This window comes from Paramormyrops kingsleyae, chromosome 3 (genome assembly GCF_048594095.1).
Source record: "Paramormyrops kingsleyae isolate MSU_618 chromosome 3, PKINGS_0.4, whole genome shotgun sequence".
Classification (NCBI taxonomy): Eukaryota; Metazoa; Chordata; class Actinopteri; order Osteoglossiformes; family Mormyridae; genus Paramormyrops; species Paramormyrops kingsleyae.
The window spans coordinates 20,280,590-20,303,900 of NC_132799.1; the positions used below are offsets into that span (position 1 = coordinate 20,280,590).

The 23,311-nt window shown below is 43.9% G+C and overlaps 1 protein-coding gene across 1 annotated transcript in view; it reads right to left on the reverse strand.

Moving 5' to 3' along the window:
* Window positions 1-1,867: 1,867 nt before the first annotated feature.
* kcnma1a (potassium large conductance calcium-activated channel, subfamily M, alpha member 1a) overlaps window positions 1,868-23,311 on the reverse strand; it is a 30,209-nt gene continuing 8,765 nt past the window's right edge. Inside the window, exons 3-28 of the mRNA XM_023803690.2 lie at window positions 21,650-21,711; window positions 20,232-20,325; window positions 19,609-19,720; window positions 18,317-18,392; window positions 17,426-17,501; window positions 17,049-17,219; window positions 15,740-15,831; window positions 14,683-14,793; window positions 14,444-14,549; window positions 14,205-14,287; window positions 12,933-13,002; window positions 12,615-12,770; window positions 12,190-12,299; window positions 11,917-11,985; window positions 10,409-10,495; window positions 10,154-10,230; window positions 4,877-4,970; window positions 4,647-4,770; window positions 4,322-4,546; window positions 4,048-4,240; window positions 3,753-3,866; window positions 3,448-3,578; window positions 3,167-3,361; window positions 2,959-3,077; window positions 2,683-2,877; window positions 1,868-2,594 (exon numbers count right to left, since the gene is read on the reverse strand). Of these exons, the coding sequence (XP_023659458.1) occupies window positions 2,573-2,594; window positions 2,683-2,877; window positions 2,959-3,077; window positions 3,167-3,361; window positions 3,448-3,578; window positions 3,753-3,866; window positions 4,048-4,240; window positions 4,322-4,546; window positions 4,647-4,770; window positions 4,877-4,970; window positions 10,154-10,230; window positions 10,409-10,495; window positions 11,917-11,985; window positions 12,190-12,299; window positions 12,615-12,770; window positions 12,933-13,002; window positions 14,205-14,287; window positions 14,444-14,549; window positions 14,683-14,793; window positions 15,740-15,831; window positions 17,049-17,219; window positions 17,426-17,501; window positions 18,317-18,392; window positions 19,609-19,720; window positions 20,232-20,325; window positions 21,650-21,711 (2,964 nt within the window). The 3' untranslated portion in view covers window positions 1,868-2,572. The remainder of the gene's footprint in view (window positions 2,595-2,682; window positions 2,878-2,958; window positions 3,078-3,166; window positions 3,362-3,447; window positions 3,579-3,752; window positions 3,867-4,047; window positions 4,241-4,321; window positions 4,547-4,646; window positions 4,771-4,876; window positions 4,971-10,153; window positions 10,231-10,408; window positions 10,496-11,916; window positions 11,986-12,189; window positions 12,300-12,614; window positions 12,771-12,932; window positions 13,003-14,204; window positions 14,288-14,443; window positions 14,550-14,682; window positions 14,794-15,739; window positions 15,832-17,048; window positions 17,220-17,425; window positions 17,502-18,316; window positions 18,393-19,608; window positions 19,721-20,231; window positions 20,326-21,649; window positions 21,712-23,311) is intronic.

A 23,311-nucleotide genomic window follows, 5' to 3' on the forward strand; every position in this document is an offset into this window, starting at 1 on the left:
GATGGGTACGATATTTGGAGGCTACTTAAATTAAATCATCTGCAACTGGCGTAAGCAGGCCCTAGGTCTAAATTTAGAAAGGGGCTGCCCTATGGTCCTTTTTTGCCCTAGGGCCCAGTGTTCAGTTGTTCCACCCTTGGGTATGGTGCCTCTTATGGAGATGGAGGGGTACCTCCTCTTCTCCCTGAGAGTTTACAAGCACTAGGGTGCACTAGTGTAGTATAACCTTATGGTTATACCCTTGCTTTCCCCCATGGGATGAAATCTGATTTTCTGCGGAGCAGTCTGATGTCTGTGGAAGTGGGGGCATGGTCAGAAATGACTATACTACGATACTCACAGAAGCTAACAAGCTGTAAATGTTATTTAACAGAAAGAAGTCAGTCCATGATTGTATGTATGATGAACATAAGAGAAGAAAGAGAATGCTTTGCTCATGAGAAATTTTGATATGCGTAGGTGGAGCCTGAATGCTTAATGTATGTCTGTAAGATTTTTGCAGAGTTACACAGGGCTAGTGATCTAGGTGGTGGCCTATCAATCACACAGGGGCACAGACTCGGCAACATGAACATGGCATGTCTGCTAAACTTACACAGATGGTGTGAAAGAACTAGCTAGACAGCTAATTAGCTGACTCGAGTGGGGTCTCATGCTGCAACAAACAAATTAACTCTGATAATGCTGGACATGTCTTAGCACTCAAAAGTGTTAAAAAATTAAACCAGACACTATAAAGGAATCATTAAGCCTTTATTATTAAACCAAAAGCAATGCCGATAAGTGATAACTTGCTTTTGCTCACTTTACACAGAACAGCAACTCGTCCTACCATAAATAAAGGACTACGGGGAATTGGTGCAATGAGATGTTAAGTACTTCATACTTCAATTTTCTGCACCTGCTTCTGTTTATGTACTGGGGATGAAAATGTTACAGTGATGTAGTGTCTAAAAGCACTGGGTTCTGGGAGTAGAGGTACAGGATTCAAAGCCTATTTTGGAAAGTAAATGGTATGTCTGATTATGACTAATGGTGGCATAACAGGGCAGTTTTTATACAATAACATAAAGCCCCTTTCTATACATGAATGGAGTCCAGCAATCAATTCAGGTATTCAGCCAGTGGTCTGGAGTACATTTGTGGGTCTCAACCCTTCAACCTTGGGGTTTGGCACGCCCCCCCCCCCATGACTGCAGCAAATTACCAGCCTGAAAAGAAACTTTTCAGATACATATTTCTTTGACGACTTAGTGTTCTTGAAAACACAGTTTACTTGTCTTCTCCTGCTGTTACTCCTGAGGATTTAACTTCACTGGCAAACACGCAGGTAGATACAACAACAGAGATTTTTCTTTCTGCTATCGCTTAATAAGTAAGCATCATGGCTAAATTAAAACTTTACCCTGCAGGTTACAGGCCGGACACTGTCCCCACAGTGTCACTCTCCCACATTAGGGAGTGACCTTTGCGCTTGATACGCACCTCGGATTTTAATGTGACATCACTACTTAGCACCAGCTGTACTACTCTGCTGAAAACCTTTATTTACATACACTTTCTAGGTTTTTACATACACTTTTTAGGTTTTTGACATTTAAGAATACATTTACAGACTTAGTACTGTATTCACACTGCTACTCTGGCAGTGGAGATTCTTTGACAACCTTTCTCATGTAGATTTTCTAGGTACGTAATACTTAAAAAAAAAACATTTAAAGGGGAATTTTCATTGCTGGAACCTTCTGCCTCTTAGTTACTCAGGCACTTTTAAAGACATACTTGATATGGATTTTCTCTATGTCACCATATTCCCTAGTCACATGGGATGCAGGAATGGAGAAATGAGAACAAAACACACCAAAGATGTGGAAATACAGATTTCTTTTATTATTATTAGCTGAAGCTGAAAATTGTACAATACTACTGGTACAGGAATAGTGTGACAATACAAATTGACACCGTGTACAATTATTGTACAGACGGCAGTTTTTCAGCTACTCTTACACTTATAACCTTATGATAGCTAATAAGTCTACTGGTATTCATTAGTCCTCCTCGTCCGCTTCTTCTCATGCCACTTTTCGCTGTAGTGGGTCTTCAGGGATCCTCCTTTTCATGTTTCGCCTTGTGATGGATGCTAAGGGTGCCGTTGTGTTTCCCCAGCCGTGACTGAGCAGTTTAAAAGGAGGACCCCTCCATGCCCACGTTACGCAATATGTGGCATCTCCCTATCTCCAAGTGGGGTTACGCCCTATGGGGCTTGTGTTATTAAACGGAACAAAAAAAAGCAGCTCAGTCACGGTTTGGGACGGCTCCGTCTCCATCTAAGACTCAGGGATTATCGTTTTTTTCTTTGAAATCAGATTAAGTTTTTTGTCTAAGCAGATCTTGTGAGTCCCGTATGGAAAGGGGTTATATGCAAACGTTTCTGGATCGAAGGAGGACAAATGAATCACTTGTCGTTCATGGCTGTTCCCCAACTTCTCTGATCAGGGACTGCTTGTCGACTGCCGCTAGGCTGTATAGTTGGTGGCCTTCGTCTAATCGTTCCTGGGTGGGGGTTCTTACTTCATCTGTAGACTGTTTCCTTTCTGTAGAGACAAGATATGTGCAACTATAAACAAACATACAAGCAGGCATCATTGTTGATCCCCCATACTGACATACAGTGGCACGTACTTCTTGCGTCCTGGCCGGTTGGCCGTGGCGATAGAGTGCAGGGAAGCGCTCTTCTTGCCAGATGAGTGGGAGGAATGGGAGGAGTGGGACAGGCTGGTGCGCGATTGCCCTGCGTTGTGGTCAAACTGCATCAGGCAGAAGATCAGGTCTGAGGGCACCAGCTCAAACTCATATGGTGGGTTGGTTATGACGTACCTAGGTCAGAACAGCAACACTCTGCATGAGTTTCCACCAGCATCGGATCACACCCAAAAACGAAACAACGCACGGACTCACCGCTTGGCGCATTGACTTGCCGTGCCGAGATGTGCGTCCCTTAAGCGGTAGATACCGAAGCAAAGCATGTTGTATGTTTTTAAAGCTTTGCAGAAAAGGTCCCCATAACAGCCCCCATCCTGTAAAGACACAGCTGTCACCATTAATTTTATCTGACATGAATAAATAAGCTCCCACTACTGGTGTGGTTACATATGTCAGGACTCACCCCTAGGTCAGCAAAGGGCCCATCATACAGGGCCAGCTGTGCTACCCGGCAGCGGTCCCTGTTGGCCAGTGTCTGAGGTGTGCTATAGCCTCCCCGCAGGGCGTTCTCCTCAGCTAGCAGCGCCTCAAGTTCTGGGGTGGCCCCTCCGGTCACCAGCGTGCGGATCAGTGTCAGGATGTTGTCATTGAAGTAAGTCTGTGGTCATATGGGTCATATGCTCAGGTGGCCCCAGCTGGACCAGCTAGGATGATAGCAAAGGGCTCGTTTTGACAGCGGCTTACCGCGCTCATCAGGGAGTCCAGCACACTGACGGCGAAAGCCGTCCCGCAGGCGAAGGGCTGCGTGAGGTAAAGTTCTGTGTCGGGGTCGTCATCATCATCTTGGTCAAGGAACTGCACATTCGAGTCGTTCACTGAGGATACGAATATGGTGCATTTAGTGGCTGGGCAGGAGCATTGCATCACATTTGGGATTTATGAACCATATTAATACATGCGAAACTGGTACAAGGGGGCAACATACTGTATGCCAAGCCCATTAACAGGGTGGATGATGGTGGAGACAAGCCTTTGAGAGGGGTACTCACCCAGTTCTGTTATGATTGGGATGTTCGATCCTGTTGTGACGGAGGCCTGACGTGCTAAGCCATGAGCCGGGCTGTTGTCTGGAGATGTCCTATCCATTCCAGGGGGCGTGAAACCTACAAAACATGCAGGAAGGGGTGCACATGACACAGCTGCTGAGCAAAACAGAGAATCTATGAATGAGACGCTAGCAGCGTCGATGCACCCAAGCAAGCCACGTCACACGCTTTTAGCTAAATTGCTCCCTGGCTCTCCTTCATCTCTGTGAACAATGCTGGTTCCTACATTGCTTCTCACCTTGGGAGTTAGCCTGCAGGACTCCGATTGTGTCGTCGAACTGCATGGACTTGATGTTGAGTGTCGCCAGGATGCACTCCTTGTCCTGCAGAGAGGCGTCATCGATGTTGTTTTGGTTGGCCGACAGGATGACGCACATGTCGCAGAGGTTTATGTTGACGGCCCTCAGGTCGGCCCGGCTTAATGGTGTACCCTTGGAGTGCAGAAACAGAAAGATCCTGTTAGATGAGCTTGCCTAACCAGGAGCAACTTTGCCCAACCCAAGATTACTCACAGGCAGGATGGAGACTTTGGGGAAATTGTGAAGAGTCTCCCACTCCCTCCTCAGGTACTCCAGAGAGCCCACAAACACAATGGGCTTCAGCTCATGGTAGTGAAAGTTGCTGGCCCTTAAGGGCATGACTAAGTTCCGCAGCCCCACTAAAGCAGATGTGACATCTCCAAATATGCAGACCACGACATGGCCGCTCAGGACCGTCATGGAGGCCTCGCTGCGAGTCTGGGAAGATGAACGAGGCAGAGCGTAGTCAGGCAGCAGGCAGGACTGCTTGTATGTGATTAATGGAACGGGCACAGGGACGGTAGACTGCTCCTCTTACCAGGATAGCCTTCTCTATGTCTTTAGACTGGCACCAATGAAACATCCCCGTGGAGTCATACTTCTTCACGTTGGCATCCATGTCATTGATTTGCTCCTTTCCTGGAATGAGCAGCGGATCATGCCTGTCCAGAAAGCAAAGCACAAAGGTCTCAGTCCAAGGACGAGAGTAACTCCTCCCACACCTGACCAGATGAGATGTATAGTTATACATATAAGCATAATAATCACCTTACAGTCTTGGCTGGGCAGTTTGGAGAATTTCTCATCCCTCCATTTCGTTGCTTTTTTTTAGGCGACAGACTTGACGGGTGCTCGTCCTCAACTGTAAACGCACAGGACAGCGTCAGTGGGAACACGCCGCAGTGCGGGCGAGTGCGCAGCCTGGGGCACAGCTTGGGGTGGGGTGGGGTGGGGTGAGGGAGTTCTCAGATCCGGGAGAGACAGACACAGGATGTGTCTCTGGAGCTTTTACATGAGAACACGCTTGCGTCTCCTGTGGCTATTTTGCAGGACTCAGGTAAGTTTTGCCGTTGGTGAGGCGGATCGACAGTCACAACACAGATGACCGATTATTTAACTAGTGTATCTGGGGATAAAACAACATCCAGGCATCTTTAACCACATCACTGCATCAGAAGAGCCATGCCTTAACCACAACAATGAACAGATTACAACTCTGTCTGAATGCTAACTGAGGAACATGTGTCACGGGAAACGGAAATGTGGCACCGGCCCTTTAAATGATCATGAGTACATGGGGTACCAGTGAAAACTGCTGAGCAAAACAGAATCTATGAATGAGACGCTGTCATCAGAGACTAATTTAAGTATATAGGCAAAATGGAAAGACCGTGCCAAGCTGGTGGAATGATGCCTGAATCACTGAGGGCAGCTGTGTACATAGCGGAAAGTCATTTTATACCATTTAATACAGGCACTGAGACCTGGGCAACTGCTGCAGCTATAGCAGTGTGTATTTGTACAGGTCTGGTCATTCTGAGAGAGGGTAAACCAGACCAAAAATGGTCTGTAAGCTGCCTGTGAGGCTTCATAATCAAAACTGGAAATATAGGAGGTATGCAGTTGTTATATGACGATAATCCTATTACCAGGGATTGACAACTGGTACGCAAGTACGCATTCACCTTTAAAAGCGATACGTGCGGCAATCGACTGTTATAACAGCGTGAATGCGTATGTATTTTATGTGCATTTGCGCCGATATGACAAGAAATTGTCGTGCATTTTAACCTCTATACCACAAATGAACTATGAATTAGCATATAAAGGTTCAAATGCACAATAATTTATTGTCATATTGGTGCAAATGCACATTAAATACGTACACATTCACGCTGCTACAACAATCGATTGCCGAACGTGTCACTTTTAAAGGCGAATGCGTACTTGCACACCAGTTATGTCAATCCCTGCCTCTTACTAAAGTTATATAACATACTTGCTCAAAGACCACATGATGCACGACCTGTCGCTGGAACCCTGTCAAAAAAGCATGTGTGTTCACTCATGGAAGTAGGAGTTTTATTGAGACACTCTAATTACATTACCCAGTGCATATTACGGAGAATTAAGTGATCTAGTGTATGCTATGCAAACTAGTGTTTGTGGCCATTTTCCCTTGAAAGCACCCCTGCTTTTCCCTCACTGTGAGACATCATTCCTGTGGCAGATGAGGTTAGTGTGTGGCACAGCACAACCAGCCTGTCAGCACCTGCTCTAGTAACCCAGACTACACACAACAGCAAGCAGCCACAGCAGCCGGTGAGGAAAGCATTTCAGATCTGTCCTTCCCCAAACAAATATGAGCAACGTGACTATGACTGGGCATGGTTCCCATCCTCCACAACGGAGCACGAAACAAAAAGAGTAAAAAAAAAAGAAAAGGAAAAAAAAACTTACTCAACTGGACACATCCATTAGAGCTACCAAGCCGGAGCTGGAAATGCAGGGTGGAAATGGATACACACAAAGACACCACTGGACACCACATGGCTCTGCTGGTCAGGCACTGGGTAGGACCAATGAAGAGTGAGTCAGGAAGTCGCGAAAAAGGAATGACAGTGTGAGATTCGAATTAGCGCATATGATAGACAGGCAGAGATGGCTAAGCTCACTGCACAGAGATGGATAATAAACTCACAGTGCTTCATAACCTCACACATGCTGACAGATACTTAGTTTTTCCAGGACATGCAGACAGAGATGGTCAGTGAAGCAGTATTTTAATGAACATGCAGACAGAGGATGGTCAGTGAAGCAGTTTTTTACTGGGCATGCAGACAGACTTCACACAGTTAAAAAAAGGTTAAAAACAAACTTATCACAGTCATTTTCTGCCAAAACCATCATAGAATCAATACAATGGCATCTGGGCCTGTTGCCAGTCCACTGTCTTAAAAAATCCAACATGGTAATAATTAATGCCTTTTGCAAGACACATCAAAATAAATATAGGCCCACTACTAAACCGCAGTGTTTCTCCATCATCATGAAGCTCTTGTTAAAGGCTGCTTGGAAAAAGCATAGGATGCAGGGCTGTTCTTGATGGAGCCTTCTGTGAAATAATATGAAAGCTGTCATATCCATCTGAAAAAGAGAAGCTGAAGCCCATGAGAGGGGGACAGGATGGTTAACCTATACACCTATACACTGTTCATCTGGTAAAGGGAATGTGCTGTAGATGTAATGCAAGGTCACCTGCAGTTGGGAGAATGTAAATTATGTAAATCTGTTTTCATCAAATATGCATCCCACCCCAGAGCAAGCCAGGTTCAGTCAGGAGGAAAAAATCATAAGGACGCAACAGAACTATTCAAATATAGCAAATTCATAACCGGGGGATGAGGGACAGAACTGAGTTTGGGGCAGGATGAATCACAGCTACGAGGCCCCTTCTGTTCTTGGCAGTCAGCATCAACTGGCCAGAGGAGGAGCATAGGATGGTATCATTACTGCTTGTGAAAGTGCGAGCTTTGATATCCTTTCCATTGGATGATTGACGCAGCTAAATGCACATGCAGTCATAGCAGGGCCGTCCCTCAGATGATGTTGATCCATGGACCTCTGCGCAAGCTCTCTCTACAGGAGCCGGATCTCACACACACCCCAGTGGAGCTGCAGTCAATGACACATCCCGGGACCGGCGGTCATGGTGGGGCATGCACACACATGCATGTTAGCCATCGCCATGCAGGACTGACGTGTGACCACGTAGCATGTTGTTGTGTTAGGGGCACACAGACAATGATACGAGACTACAGGACGACAGACGACTTAGTCACACAGACTCAACACCTGGCGCTGAGTCCTCAAAGCAACGTGACGTCACATTGCAAGGAATGCCATCAGTGGGGCCTGCCTCAAAGGGACTGTCATCGTAGAATGGTATTAATGTGAATGCAAACCTCTGTTTACAGCTGCCCAGAGAGGACAGCGATAAGTCTCCAGGTGCTGGAGAAAACAGCTCCAAACAGACAGATGCAGGGGTAGTACATGCATCCATCTTTCCATTGGTACATTTTTCATTGGTGTACTTGAACTGAAAATCTCAATGATGGCATTCCTAAGAAACAGACTGTGGAGCTCAGTCTGCAAGTCAGTAAATCTGTGGGGGGAGGGAAAATCCGGACGCATCGTGGTCAAAAAGCCATCAGTTGTTTTCCGGAAATATCGCCACGGCGCGTCGAAGCAGCCCCACTGGTTAATAACACAGCTTGTTTGCATAGGGGTCACATTGGGGACACGCCTAAGGGGATTGCAGCCACGACACCAGCACATGCAAGACAGAGAAATAAACCACCACTAAAGACAGCTGGACTAAACTCTGGCCAACAGGGAACCTGTTTACTCACAATAAATCACTACCAGTGAGCAGTTAAAGTACAATGTTGTATTCCAAGGAAGCAAGGGAAAAGATACATCAGAAACATGTCAATAGTCATAAAAAGCACAAATCGCCCTCCAAATGTCCTCCCTGCTGTAGCTGACAAATACGGTAAACTCACCAAGGGTTCAGAAAATCATGGCGCACATACAGTACACAAATATACATGGAGCATTTATGAAAGCAGGTACATTTCTGTATTAATAATGACATCTCCCTATTATATTGTCCTGATTTCAACAGCTTCTCAGATAAATTATACATGCGAGTAGCTGCACAACAAATTACACATTAATGGGTTAGACTATGAAACTGAAACACCTGGTATTAGACCACAACAATTTATTGGTATGGTGTAGGGCCTCCTTTTGCAGACTATACAGCATCAAGTCGTCTTGGGAATGACAGATACTAGTCCTGCACTGCGGCCAGAGGGATTTTGAGCCATTCCTCTTGCAGAACAGTGGCCAGGCCACTATGTGATGCTGGTGGAGGAGAACATTTCCTAACTCACTCCTCTAAAACACACTAAAGTAGCTCAATAAAATTGAGTGAACATTCTTCAGTCCTTCAGAATGGTTCAATAGTCCTTAGCAGTGATATGCCCATCTAGAACAAATGGTGGGCCTAAGGAATCCCATGGTATTGCAACCGAAACCATCACTGTTCCACCTCTGTGCCGCACTCTGGGTACACAACAGTCCGGATGGTAAGTCTCTTTGGGGCTTCTCCACACCATAACTCTCCCGGATGTGGGAAAGATGTGGACTCATCAGAGAACAATACGTTTCACATTGCCTACAGCCCAAGATTTGTGCTGTTGGTACCATTGAAACCAATGTTTGGAATTGGCACGAGGTTTGGGTATAGCACCCCGATCATGAATATTGACCCTGTGGTGCTCCCGACAAACAGATTTGGTGGAAGTAAGTCAGGTGAGTTGCGCATTTAATTCTGCAGCTGTGGTTTTATGTTTTCTGAATGCAATCCGGATTAGTACCCGGACATCCCTTTCAGACAGCTTCCTCTTGTATCCACAATTACTCCTGTTGGATGTGGTGTGTCCTTTGTGGTGGTATTCTGACATTACCTTGGATATCTTAGTTGTGGATACACCACAAAGAATTGCTGTCCTGGTCACAGATATACCAGCTAAACGTGGACCAACTATTTGTCCTCTTTTGAACTCTGATATGTCTCCCCTTGTGTTGTGCGGATTGTAATATTTTATGTACAGATGTGCAGTTGCTCTGCTAATTCAATCTTCACACTCTGCTCTTACTAATGGAATGTGAAGCTCATTCCATGTGAAGACTGGCCACCAGGCCGCAAATATATAGGCACGAAACCTCAAACACTATTGGCCAGGTATTCCTGTTTCGTTGTCCACCCCCTGTAAATAATATTAATTCAGCAGTCACACTGCAGAAACACAGGACAATTAACAGGATACGCAGCACAGATACAGCTACTGACTTAGATGGCTGATGCTGATGATGATCTGACAGTGTTGCGCGGGGCAATACAGAGAACTTCATGAAATGAAAAAGACCTGCCAGATCAGACTGTAGCTGCAGAGGCAGGGTCAGGTATATACTCACATCGCTTACAGCCGCACTTCTTTATTCTTTTGGGGTCTGTGATGTCATCGTGACAGGCTTTGCAGTAGAAAAATGCTCTACAAAAATAACAACACAGACATTTCCCTAGGCTGATGAAAAGTGAGACAGCATCCAAAACAGACCAAATCAAACTTATTAAAACATGAATCATGATGTGAAAAATGGCTGGTTTCTGCCTCTGTCCGGGGAATGGAATGTCTCATCAGCAGTCCAGTATAAAACAGGAAGACTTGCCTCTTTACTTCTTTAGCATCACTGGCAATGAAGAACCCCAGGGTGCCTTCTTTAATCTTAACATGGTTTCCAGGGTTGATAAGAATACTATTGCAAAGGAAAGACACTGGTTATAAGTCTCTAAGAAACAAAGAAGGAATCTGAGTAATCTGGAAAATGTAACAGATTTGATGAAAAACACATATAGAATTAAACAGAGTATGCTTAGAATAGAACATCTTTACTGTCATTAGAACCCGACCAATACGTCAGTGCCGACTGCACATAAATCGATATCGGCGTTTATAACGGCCAATGAATGACACTTAAAAAGACACAGAGACTGAAGACGGATCCTTCAACATGTTTTGTGTTGTCATTGCATAGTGTATCCACCAGAGGGCACACCGCAACTCTCCTGTCAGCAACAGATGGGTTTGGAACATGCATTTGACTCTTGAAAACTAATATATTTTGTTGTACTTTTCTTATAAGTACTATTTATGACAATAAAACAAGTTTATTTTTAGACTGTATTATATCATGTTATCTTGGTGAGGACTTTTAAATAACTATACATAATAAACTTTGAGGAAAATCTTTGCTTATAACTGAAAAAAAAATATTATTGGGCAATAGCCAGTATAGTATAATTCCATTAATAATTCTCAAATCTCAAAACTGGTATCGGTAGTGGAAAATCTGGTATGGGTCAGACTGTAATTGTCTTTGTGCATGAACAATGAAATACTGTAAATACTTTTGTCCTGATTTTCCATTATTTATGTGCTCCTGACGAGTGTAGGATAATATTCAAGGTCAGTTTTGGATAATTAAATGAAAAGTAGCTTTAGGGTGCACACAGCCACCGCATCTGGACTCAACCCTCTGCTGTACCACACGGGCTGCTGCTCTGTCACTCTACCCTCTGCTGTACCACACGGCCTGCTGTCCCATCACTCCACCTTCTGCTGTACCGCACGGCCTGCTGTTCCATCACTCCTCCCTCTGCTGTACCACATGGCCTACTGTTCCATCACTCCACCCTCTGCTGTATCACATGGCCTGCTGTTCCATCACTCCACCCTCTGCTGTACCACATGGCCTACTGTCCCATCACTCCACATTCTGCTGTACCACACGGCCTGCTGTCCCCTCTATCCTCCCTCTGCTGTACCACTCGGCCTGCTGTCCCATCACTCCTCCCTCTGCTGTACCACACGGCCTGCTGTCCCATCACTCCACCTTCTGCTGTACCACATGGCCTGCTGTCCCCTCTCTCCACCCTCTGCTGTACCACATGGCCTGCTGTCCCATCACTCCACCCTCTGCTGTACCACATGGCCTGCTGTCCCATCACTCCACCTTCTGCTGTATCACACGGCCTGCTGTCCCCTCTATCCTCCCTCTGCTGTACCACACGGCCTGCTATCCCATCACTCCACCCTCTGCTACACCACACTGCACACAGTTCCGTCAGACACTCCTTGACTATGGCCACTTGTGAGGGCAATACAAGTAGATTTTACCTGCTTTCCCTTTGTTCGGACTTGCACTCAATGGCTATCATCAACAGCTTCAGTTTCACGTAACAGAGTCTAGGATACATGTCAACAACATACACATTCATTGCATGTATGTATGATGACAATATAATACTTAAAAAAAATTCAACAACAAGTCTCATTATTTCCATGCAAAGTTTTTGATGCAAATTACAGAGGAACAGAGATGGCATCGGTGACAGAATAGGACACTGCAGTGGTCAAAGCTGCAAGAGATCTGCAGAGCAGGGCACTTACTCACAAACCATGGGGAAGGAGAGCCCTACAAAAGCGCTGGAGAGATATTCCGTGTACATCTCATTGGCCACGCCCTCCAGGTAGTACTTCTGCCAGGTGTCTTCCTCAATCTGCAAGGATCATGACAATATTCACAACAGACATGCTGTTCATATTCAGTGACACCACACCTTCCGGTAAGGAACATGCAGACATGGGACAGTGTCATCAGTTTTGAGACTAATAACCTGTTAAAATATTCAAGCAGAGGCTATTTTGCTGGGCTGCTTCATAGGATGTAGTAATTTTAATTAAAAAGAGTAAAGGCTCTGAGACATGAACCAGAGAATTTAACTTCAGATTTTATAGCTGTATCTGTTTGGATGTTCTGCATTTATAGTGGGAATAAAAATGAACAACTTGAAACCTTAAGTGGGCTCATGTACCTTGATGAAGGACCTCATAGAAAACAAGTTGGCGAGCATGGTAGAGAGTCCCTGTGCCAGACAGCTTTGGGCGATGAAGCCCGCCTTCAGCTCAGCCAGGCAGATGGCATCGTCGCCCTCCCTCCAGTTCCAGCTGGGAATATTCAGCAGATGGGCCTAGAGCCATGTGGGGCAGACAGGAGAAACTCAGACTCAAACGTATCACATACCCACTCAGGTGGAACGCATCAGTAGCAGGAACACCCTGATGTGACTGTTCAGGTTGCCGGAACTGAAACACTGGCATACATTAATACCTATAAGAGTTTCTTTACCCACCTTGTTGTGATACTGCAGCATCTGAGTTATTATCCGTATCTTTGGATGATAATTCTTGATGGATATGACCCTATGGACAAACAACATTCTCAGACAGCTGCGTCATGTTTTTCATCAAACCTGCTGCCACCATTTGAACTTTAGAGTCAGCTAACATCAAGCGCTGAAAATCTGAATGAAGTACAAAGCCCAAAAACTTAATTTTCAATGTCCTGGCAAGTTTGCACATAAGCCACACTGCACTTCAGGGAACTTTTTGTTCCTTTAGCCTGCATGCAAATAAATTTCCCTTAGATCATCCATCCATTTTCTGAAACGGCTTGTCTTATTCCGGGTCATGGGTGGCACATTAACACATCATTCACACCTATGGGCAATTTGGTAACTCGAGTTAGCCTCCACCTTTTTTTAGACTGGGGGGGGGGGGGGGGTAGATTACAAAAGCAGGGTGAGCCAGTCCCTGGAGCAACTGGAATGAAGGGCCTTGCACAAGGGCCCAAAGGTGAAACCACTCTGCTGACCATGGGTTTTGAACTGGCTACTTTCTGATCAGGGCCAGTGTCCTAACTCGCTGAGCCACACAGTGCTAGTATGGTATATCTGCCTTATTTCCTGTAGCTCTGGCTGTGTCTACTCTATACCATGAGACGGTCTGCGACATTTTTACCACGAGACAGTCAGCCTTGTCTACTCTTCCCTGTGAGACAATCTGCCATGTCTACTCTACAACGTGAGACGGTTGGCTTTGTCTACTCTACACTGCAAGATGGTCTCCTGCGTCTCTCTCTTCACCTTCAGATGGTCTGTTGCGACCACACTATACCGTGAGATGGTCTGCTGCATCTACTCTACACCGTGAGATGATCTGTCATGTCTCTCTACACCGTGAGATAGTCTGTCGTGTCTACTCTACATCATGAGACGGTCTGTCACGTCTACTCTTCTTTCTGTGAGACAGCATGCTGCATCTAGAGGCTCTTAAAAGAGCTGACACACACTGTACCCTAAATCTAAAAAGCAGTGCATTTGAATCCAGTGATACACTGTGCTCTCTGGATGCCTTTCAGCCTTTTGTCATAACAGTGCTATGCCCTGAACTCCTCCACTTACTTCTATAAATAGCACAGTTTGTTTCAGGTAGAGAACCACCAATAAAGCCACCAACAGGAGCTTTGTTTTAAAAAAAATCTGAATGACAAATATATAAAATATCTTTAAAAAAAAAAAACTCAAGACGGAGAAGGGTGAAGCCAGTGGGCTTTAACGGTTTACCTCATGATATTAGAGGCATCTTCAGCATCAGGATCAGCACAGTATTTGTTAGCTAGGATGAGGCAGGCGTCGGCTGACTCAATCTGCTCAGAGGAGACGACAAGTCGATTACTCCTCTAATACAGAGAAACACTCGTAGTTTCCTTCCGGCTTTACAGGCACCCTTGCCAGTCAACTGTCACATTACCACATCTAATTTGTTACTGGATGTTTTTTTCCCCACAAATAAGAGACATTACCTTAACTCTGGCAAGATCATGTGGGTTGAGAACAGATCCTTGGTAAAATTCCACCTGAGTAAAATGGCGTTTAAATAAGGCTTCCAGCTCAAGATTAGGGGAAATACTGCATAGAGAACATGCAAAGAGTTAGCAGAGCGAAAGCCGCAATGTGGGATAAAATGGAGTAATTGAGTACCTCAAATGTCTTATTAGTGAATCTGTACTTGAAAGCTACAACCAAGTACAATTATACTTACTTATGAAGAAAAACAATTTCTACATTGACATCATCCCTGTCCTTGTGTAGGAAGTCTTTCAGGAAGTTGGATACACTTTCCAGTGTGATGTGACCACAGACAACAATATGTCTGCAATGAGAAAAAGTGCGGTTTCAGAAGGAGAAAGGAGGCTACATTGCAAATGACAGGTTGTGTTATTGTACCAACAGATGAAGAAACATCTAAAAGAATATTAATAAGACTCATTCTTAATGGTTTAAAGGTCAACATAAAAAATTAAAATGAAAAAAGCATGTGGGACCAAGAAAGGGCTACAAACATGTAGTTGAAGCAGACAGAATACCTGCTGGAGTAGACCACCAGTGAAATGTTTAATTTTTAATAAAGAGAGATTTGGTCATAAAAATAAACTGTGATGCTGCCTTATGACCTGCCGGAAAACCCTCCCCAAAGGAGAACGACCAGCACCAAAGGCTGCACAGCCTGCACATTTTACACTGTTTCTGTCTGCAGACAGACTGTCCACCTATATATAAAATATGTTTGAGTGCTTACTTGGGAATCTCAGGCTGCAAACAGCTTTGGCTAATGCTAGCAATAGCTAACCAGTCTCTGTGCAGAACAATTAAATAACCATGAAAAAGACACCAGACCTTTGTACATAAAGAACATGTGTGACTATGTGCTAAAACAGCGATACAAACAAATAAAACGCCAAGTGAAAGAACTGCAAAGTGTCCAAGAAGGGAATGCTTAGGGGGCAGTAAGACCCTTGTGGCCATCTTAGGTACTGCATTACACTGACTACGAAACAGACGCCGACCAGATGGAGAGCAAGTGTATTGCAACAACATGGGTGGAGTTACGAAGACTATGCTTGAATAAAAGGGCAGCAACCTTTTATCCTGAATGCTCATGACCTTTCTGCTACTGGCCAAAATGGCACTTCTAATTATGAATGAGTACAGAAATTTCCGGTACTGGGGGAACAACCATAGCAAACAAGCACAGGATGAAGAGCACAATGCACAGTGTCCTACAGCACAGACACAGTGCAGCCTTGCATGGTACTTACTTTCTGCCATTAACCGCGCTATAGGTACCCCCATATTTCTTGCGGTTTCCTATTAACTCTATGATTTCAGGGACGTAGCTGGCAAACATGGCCTGAGGAGAAGATAGAAGGAGATTGAAGACAATGCTAAAATCGTAGGACAAAAACGAGAGAACCCTCATTTTAAAAGATGAGGGTTAAAAAGTACTACGACATTTTTGGTTTGAGATTGAGGACAAAATAATTTTCATATTTCCATAATGTTCAGGCTGCAATCCGGAGGAAGAAAATCATTTTAAAAAATCCCTGATCCCTAATGGCATGGCACGGTGTTCCTCTGGTACAGATGATATTCTCAGCCAATCAGAGAGTCCGTGCTGTTTGTAGCAAACGGGGAGGACACAGCAGGTTGTCCTGCAGCCTGACAGTGTGAGGGTGTGGTGAAGTGACGCCCCAGGGCATCCGTCTCATGTCGCTGCCTCAGCCATTGGTAGATCGTACACGGGAGATGTAGTGTGCTGAAAACTCTGACTACTACTAATAACAGCAGTTTCCCAATCCTCCTCCAGGGTTCCACTGGCAGACTAGCAGTTTCCCAATTCACACACTGGGAAGGACACACTTTACACTTTACCATATTTGTGCTTTAGACGACAGATCTATATTACATTAACGTCACCCTTCTCAGTTTAATGGTGTGACAGCACTCAACCTTAACTCAAACAAAAAGCTAAAGATAGTTTTAGAAGTTTATAAAGAGCTATCAAGTTTTCAAATTGGTCAAACAGCTCCTGAATTACACTCAGAACAGGACTACAGTGACCCGCAGCAGCCTGGTGCCAACTTCGCAGTGAATTCCAACAGCAGGATTACGTCAGTGTTACTTAGTCTCATCCCCAGGGACCCAAAGGAGCAGCGTAACTGAGCTAATCTCAGCACTGACCTTTATCAGCTGATTTGGGTGTGTGATTCGTCTCCCTTCAGTCTCAAAACATATATGCATCTTCAGCTCCATAAAAACTTTGACAGTTTTGAGATTAGACTTTAGGTGTATATGAACCACTGCCACATCTGCAGTCAACTTATCCTTAAGCCTGCATTCACAACATTGTGTCCTCCTGACACGGCTCTAGGGCGGCTCACTGCACACACGCTGGTTATTAAGTTATCCGAATTGCACTGGAACGCCACTTTGTCATTTCAGAATAAATCAGGCTGAGTGAGTCATATCAGTGAATCATGTGAGTCGTATACACAAGCACAGTTGCTAGGATGTTAAACACGTGGCTCTAGGGGTGTGTTTGGCAAAGGGAATTTTTTTTTTTTTTACCAAGCCACCAAGAATGAAGAAGACCATGAAAAGGCGTCCAAGGGTGGTTCTTGCATAGACATCTCCATATCCCACAGTGGACATAGTGACCATCAGTAAGTACACACATTCCCAGTAAGAAAGTGACTGGGAGTTTTGGAAGTTTTCCCAAGGATCCCCTGAGTTTTCCACCTGAAATCAGTGACATAATTAATAACAAAAAAAAAAAAAACAGGAAAAACATAGATCATGTAGAGGCTCAGCCTGTATGTATATGGCATTTAAAGTAAAGGCAAATTGCGCCATCCACATCTTCACGTGACTACAGCACATTACACCACTGCATTAGCAACACAATCATGACAGTCATGTTGCGTGGGAGAAGGTCTCTGACTTACCAGATGTATAAATCCAGCAGCTGTGAGCCATGTGCTTATGAAGATGGAGCACAAATTCACAAGCTTGATGGAATTGCTATTTAAAGACAACCGACAATCAAATCATAAAGAAACCCTCTAGCATTACTTGTTTAGAATAATGCAAGGCATTATTTAAAACAAACACTTGCTAGTCTTCAGCTAGTAGGCTAAAAATGATTTCATCAAGTTACATCTCTGTGGTTACCTTGAAAGTATATTGAATTTTCTCTGGCACTATCAGGGAAAAAGATACTGAACTAGGGTGACCCATGCTCTGTTGGGTTTCATTCCTTTTGCTTTGCAGAAAATAGCACTCCATTGAATGTGTAATTCCCCAATCTTTCAAAGTTCTGTGTCGTGGGCAATTGAATCTGATGTAGGCAGCGTTATACATATTAATAACAGCGGCTGGGCCTTTGCGCTTTTCTCTGATTGGTGGTTGCTAGGCCTCCTAACCCTTACTGAATATGTTCATAATCAGGGAATGGAGCTCCAGATCACAGACTAATGTACTTGGGCTCTAATATCTGTAAGATAACACATCTTAAAGCTTTTCAGCAATGCAGCAAACAAACATTAGCATTCAAGTTCAGGGAGGGGTATTTAAGGAGCGTTAAAATGGGCTCATTGATGTTGCTTGTTTGGCATTACAGAGTTTTTCATCCACACTTAAACCTTCAATAGAGTGTTTCTGCATACCAGTGTCCATGATTTACTAAGTGCCTAGTTTTGGAAATGCAATGACCTGTCACTGCATCCTGTCTCATGTTTCTAGAACTGAACAAAAATTATGTTGTAGGAAAAAGGGCTTTCAAGACAAAAAACATGAGTGAAATATTATTGAGCCAGTTACATTATATAAATACTTACCTAGTTTTTAAAATATTCAAAAACTGTAAAATTTCTGAGAACTGTATCAGTCGTAAGGCTCTTAGAAACCTTAACCCTATACAAAAGAAACAGCAATTAACATATGTGAAAACCTGTTCTTCAAAACAATAACATCATAAATTCTTGTCTTTGAAATGCTCGACGATAAATATGTGTGTGACACATTAGCAGTTCTACAAAAAAAGTTAATATTCATTTGGTACTCTAGAACCTCGTAAACTTTTTCGGAATGTCTATGTCTGAGCACGCCCGACCTTTCAAAACATTCAGCAAACGCACCATATTCACAAAAAGGAGGACAATGATTGAGGAGCTACACATCACTGTGAAATCACTGTGGGGGGTGGATGGGTATGTTCCTGGCTTAAGCTTCAGGCAAGAAACTGAAATTACAGGCCTCCCCCCCCCCCCCCCCCCCCCCCACCCCAGGGAGCGGCTCTTCCAAAACCCATCTGCTTCCTACAGCTTCAATCCGCCTCAGGGCAAAATGGGGAAGCGACAAGATGAGACAAGACGAGACAGAGGGAATGTAAAATGCCTTGCAGTGACAGAGAGGCCCGTGTGAGGCCAGATACTGCGGGCCAAAGAAGCCTACCTGATGCCTTCAGACATTGAAATCAATATTGCATTAAAATAATAATAATATTGCATTATAAAAGAATAAAAAACATATTTAAAAATTCTAAAATTCAAATGAACACTTTAAGACCGTGTCAGATGAAATGAGACTTTAATGATTTATTAAGCACTGGTGACAGTGATGACGATGATGATGGTATGTACTGCTGGTGTGCTTCAGAAAGACACATATCAATCAACATTAAAATCAATCCACTTAATGGCTGTAACCTGACAGGTACTTTAAGCACGAGTCTAACCACAGACCCGGATCACCACACCCCTTAAGTCCAACCATGAATTTCTGTTCATTTTGTTCTTGAGGGACGCAGCTACTGGGTCTTGCAGATAAATGCTTTACGTAAAGAGGAACGACTGCTTCAGACATTTCACTCTATCACATCTCTACATTTGTAACAAGTGTGAAATGCAATATTTGCTTTATAGAGAATGGCCCTTAGGTGGCAATGCTGAGCTTTTTATGCATAGGAAGAATTGTGGTTGTTATTATTACAACCAGTAAAGTGTCAGCTTTTCATTAAAAATGGATTAGAATGTCTAAGAGAAAGAAACCTCTGTCAGCTACTAACTCTCAAGCCAGACCATGACTTTTAAAAGCACAATATAAATAACAACAGGAAGAGGAGACTTACCAAGCCAGCTTCTGTTAAGATAGACAGACACAAACACCGGCGGCACTGTGAAGAAATCCACTACAGAGTTTACCTCAAGCCAAAACCATAATTTGTCATTAGCTGCAATGAACTGTTGGAAAAACAAACACATTCATATATGAAATCAAGTAAAATCATTATAGAAATAACATTATATAATTACATATATGCTGGTAAGCTGACTGCCAGAGCTTCTCAGTATTTGTATAAAACAGCAGGACACATCCTGGAAAAGTGTGACCAGCCACAAGAGCTGCACAGACAGACAAACACTTTCCTGTGATACTGATGGCATGGGGAAGCAGGGACTCTTCCCATAACTATTACTATCGAGCACTACACTGTGAACAGTGGGTTGAAGGTCTGCACACGGGACTTTTTTTAAATAAAACATATTTGGGAACATGTGGGGTATGAGAGCAGTCAGCAAGTTTACTGGTCAAAGTGACACTCTTTCCACAGGTCCCAGTGTGGATGTTGTCAATGTGCTAATCTGACCAATCCACTAACTATAACCCAGCTGTATCAAAGACTAACCCAATTAAACAGGTTACTCTGTTTCCCCAGAGACTGACTTTGGTTTGTGTTTTCCATGTACTTACACGCAGGCCAAAGTACAGCAAGAAGAAGACGTTGAAAGCCATGTCAATCTGGAGGGTGAAATCCTTGTAGAAATTCTGACAGGACTCTATAGGGCTATGGACAGAAAATACCTGTTTATTGCTACATGTTATTTATTTTTTACACATGACAGTTACTTTACTACAAATCTGAGGGACTGTTGCAAGTCTTAAACATACAATGTGGATGAAAAGTAAACCTGCACAATTAATTAAATATAGGAGAAACACACTTCAAATACAAACATTACATGTGATCATAAAATTTTCAGATCCAGGATTTCCAGCAAGCCATGAAGATAACTAACCATAAATCAGCCCAGCCACTTAAAATAAGCAACAGGCTCACGAGATAATGACAGATCATGTAGTCAGCATTCAGGCTTTGTGCCCTGTATGTTTTTCAAAATCAGGATTTTCAAACTAAAGACCACAAAAGTGTGAAATAAATTGATATTTGACCGAAGCTATCAGTGTGAAATGCTCAAACAGATGTGAAGACGGGGTGGTTCAGTCTGACAGCATGGGACTCTGAGATGAGACTGGAGAGAGACTCCCTCACGCTCCTCCTTATATAAAAAACCTCTGAACCTTCACTTGGCTGCAATGGCATGTTGTCCAGAAGCACAATCATCTTCCAAGGCCAGTTTTAGCTTAAGTCTCAGGCCACAATGACAGAACAGACATTGTTTGGCCGTCAGCAGAGGGAGGATGAACTGCCGCTGGTGTCTTTAATGGAGGACATGCCTCCAGAGGACACCCAGCGGCAGCATAAACTGTGACAAAGGCCCTGGGAGAAAGAGAGCTGCAGGGTCTATTTCAGAAAAACAGTTTTTTCCCTAATTAACCTCCCTTTGCCTGCTGCAAATCTTGCTCTCCACATGCATGACACATGTCTGTCCCTGCAGATTCACTCAGCGTGGGAAACGTCAGCATGCATTTGCGTATCAGAGAGAAATAACCAGGCAAAGGGGAAAAAAAAGATCTCGTAAAATGGGGCAGACATACTGCATCCTCATGGAGTTACTGCAAGCAGTGCAAGAATGCAGTTGAAATGACAAACATCTTAACTTTACATATTACACCCTCATATTTATGGGGAGTCTTCCCATTCAGGAATACAGAGGACTTTGCAATGGTTAATTAACTTTCAAAACATTACCCCCAATTAGTGGTTGCGGAAAATAACACTGATGTTTGGCATTTCAAATGTGACATTTAAAAAGTTTGAAGTTCAGTTCCATAGCATCGTAGAAAATAATAATATATTTAAAAAAAAACGAAGAGGAAAGCGAGCGGCCCTTCAGTTCAGGAGCTACGAGTGAGTACATCCTCACATGGCAGTTTACACTCTGCTCCCTCCCTGTCATCAGACTGTCACGTGATGGAGAAATACTTACTCTGAAGAATCTATAAAGTATATTCCAAGTGCTCCAATGCTGAGTGCAAAAACTAGAACAACCTGAAAGAGGAAAAATAGCAGGATTTTTCAGTCATTTCTTTTTGACATATTTTCTCCAGGAAAATAGACACAAATGAACTCAATGCCTCAGACATGGTCATCGAGGACCCAAAGGCTCGCCCTCTCACTGCATCTGGGGTCCTTACTGCATGCTCTGTGATGGTTCCCTAAGGGGGGGGGCTCCCTTCTTTTTCTCCCACCACTGATATTTATGCTAAAGGCCTTCAATCATTATACCAAAGGAGTTCACACAAAAGTTCATTTTCATAAAATAAGAAATTAATAATTGGCTTCTCGTTATTAACAAGAAAGAACATGACTCTAAATCATGCCTAATTAACAAAAAAGAGAAAGTCAAAGTGGACTTGGCACAAAAGCTTCAAGGGAAAAACATCAGCTAATGGTCACCATGGACAGTGGTACATACTCCTCATGTAAAACACGAGCAGGTGGGGTGCAGATACACTATGAACATGTAACAGAACATAAGCCCTAAAAGCACGCTTTAGCATGTACTAGCAGTACTCAGACGGGAGTACTTCAGTACAAACCACTGCTGATTCGTCTCCCCTCATCCTGTCCGTGCAAGGCGTGACCCCATGGTGAAACATTCCTACACTGGTGCGAGCGGAATTTCCAAGGCTGGAGAAGCTCCACTCTGCAGACCACAAGCAGCATCGTTTGACCACCATGACACCGTGATGCAGTTCATATGGGACTCACCACAAACCAAATATAAGCCAACAAAACCCCATATACTACCACAGTTTATGCACTAAGTTTCAAAATACTGGCATTTCCTACATATGATGATGATGATGATGATAATGATGATGATGAAGATGATGATAAAGCTGGTGGTGGTGATGAAGATGATAATGCCACAACTGGCCTTGTAAATTCTAAGTTTGTGACACAGTGAAGCATAATTGTGCGCCGTTATGACTTGTAAAATGACAGCAGAAATATCTAGCATGATTTAGCATGACTGAGATCACATGTTAACATATCATTGCTGTGAATCGTTTTAACACTTCTGAGACAGAGCAGTCTGTACCGCTCCACAGCACTCAGCTTCCTTCAGATTTCACTTCAGATCACAAATCCCCATTGACGTGGTGACGCTCCACCTACGGTCCAGAATGCAGCTCTGGGAAGTTTGGCAGCTCTGAATCACTCTGAGTGAATCCGTGTGGGCTGAGACCAACTGGCATCACACATGAGGCATCATCGGTGGTGTGCTTTCACTCATCTGAGATCCTACTCAAATCACTGACACTAAAGGATGGATGGAAAATGGTCTCCCCACGTTGCTGTGAAATTCACAGCAGCGCCCCTGCGGCCAGCGTGCTGGAGGAAAAGATGCCATTGTGCTGCTCCAGATGTCTGCGTGTTCATAAACAAAAGTGCACGTACAATACTAGGCACACAGATATATGGATATGCGGGCACTGGCAGAGCATTAACAGGGCACCTCCATGCAGAAATTAAAAGCCTCAGACGTTTTCTTTTCCTCCTCCAATTTCAAAGCCGCACAATTATGTGAAAGCTGAGACCTCAGTGGGTTTAGGCCTAAGGGAAGCCTTTGATGCAGGCCACA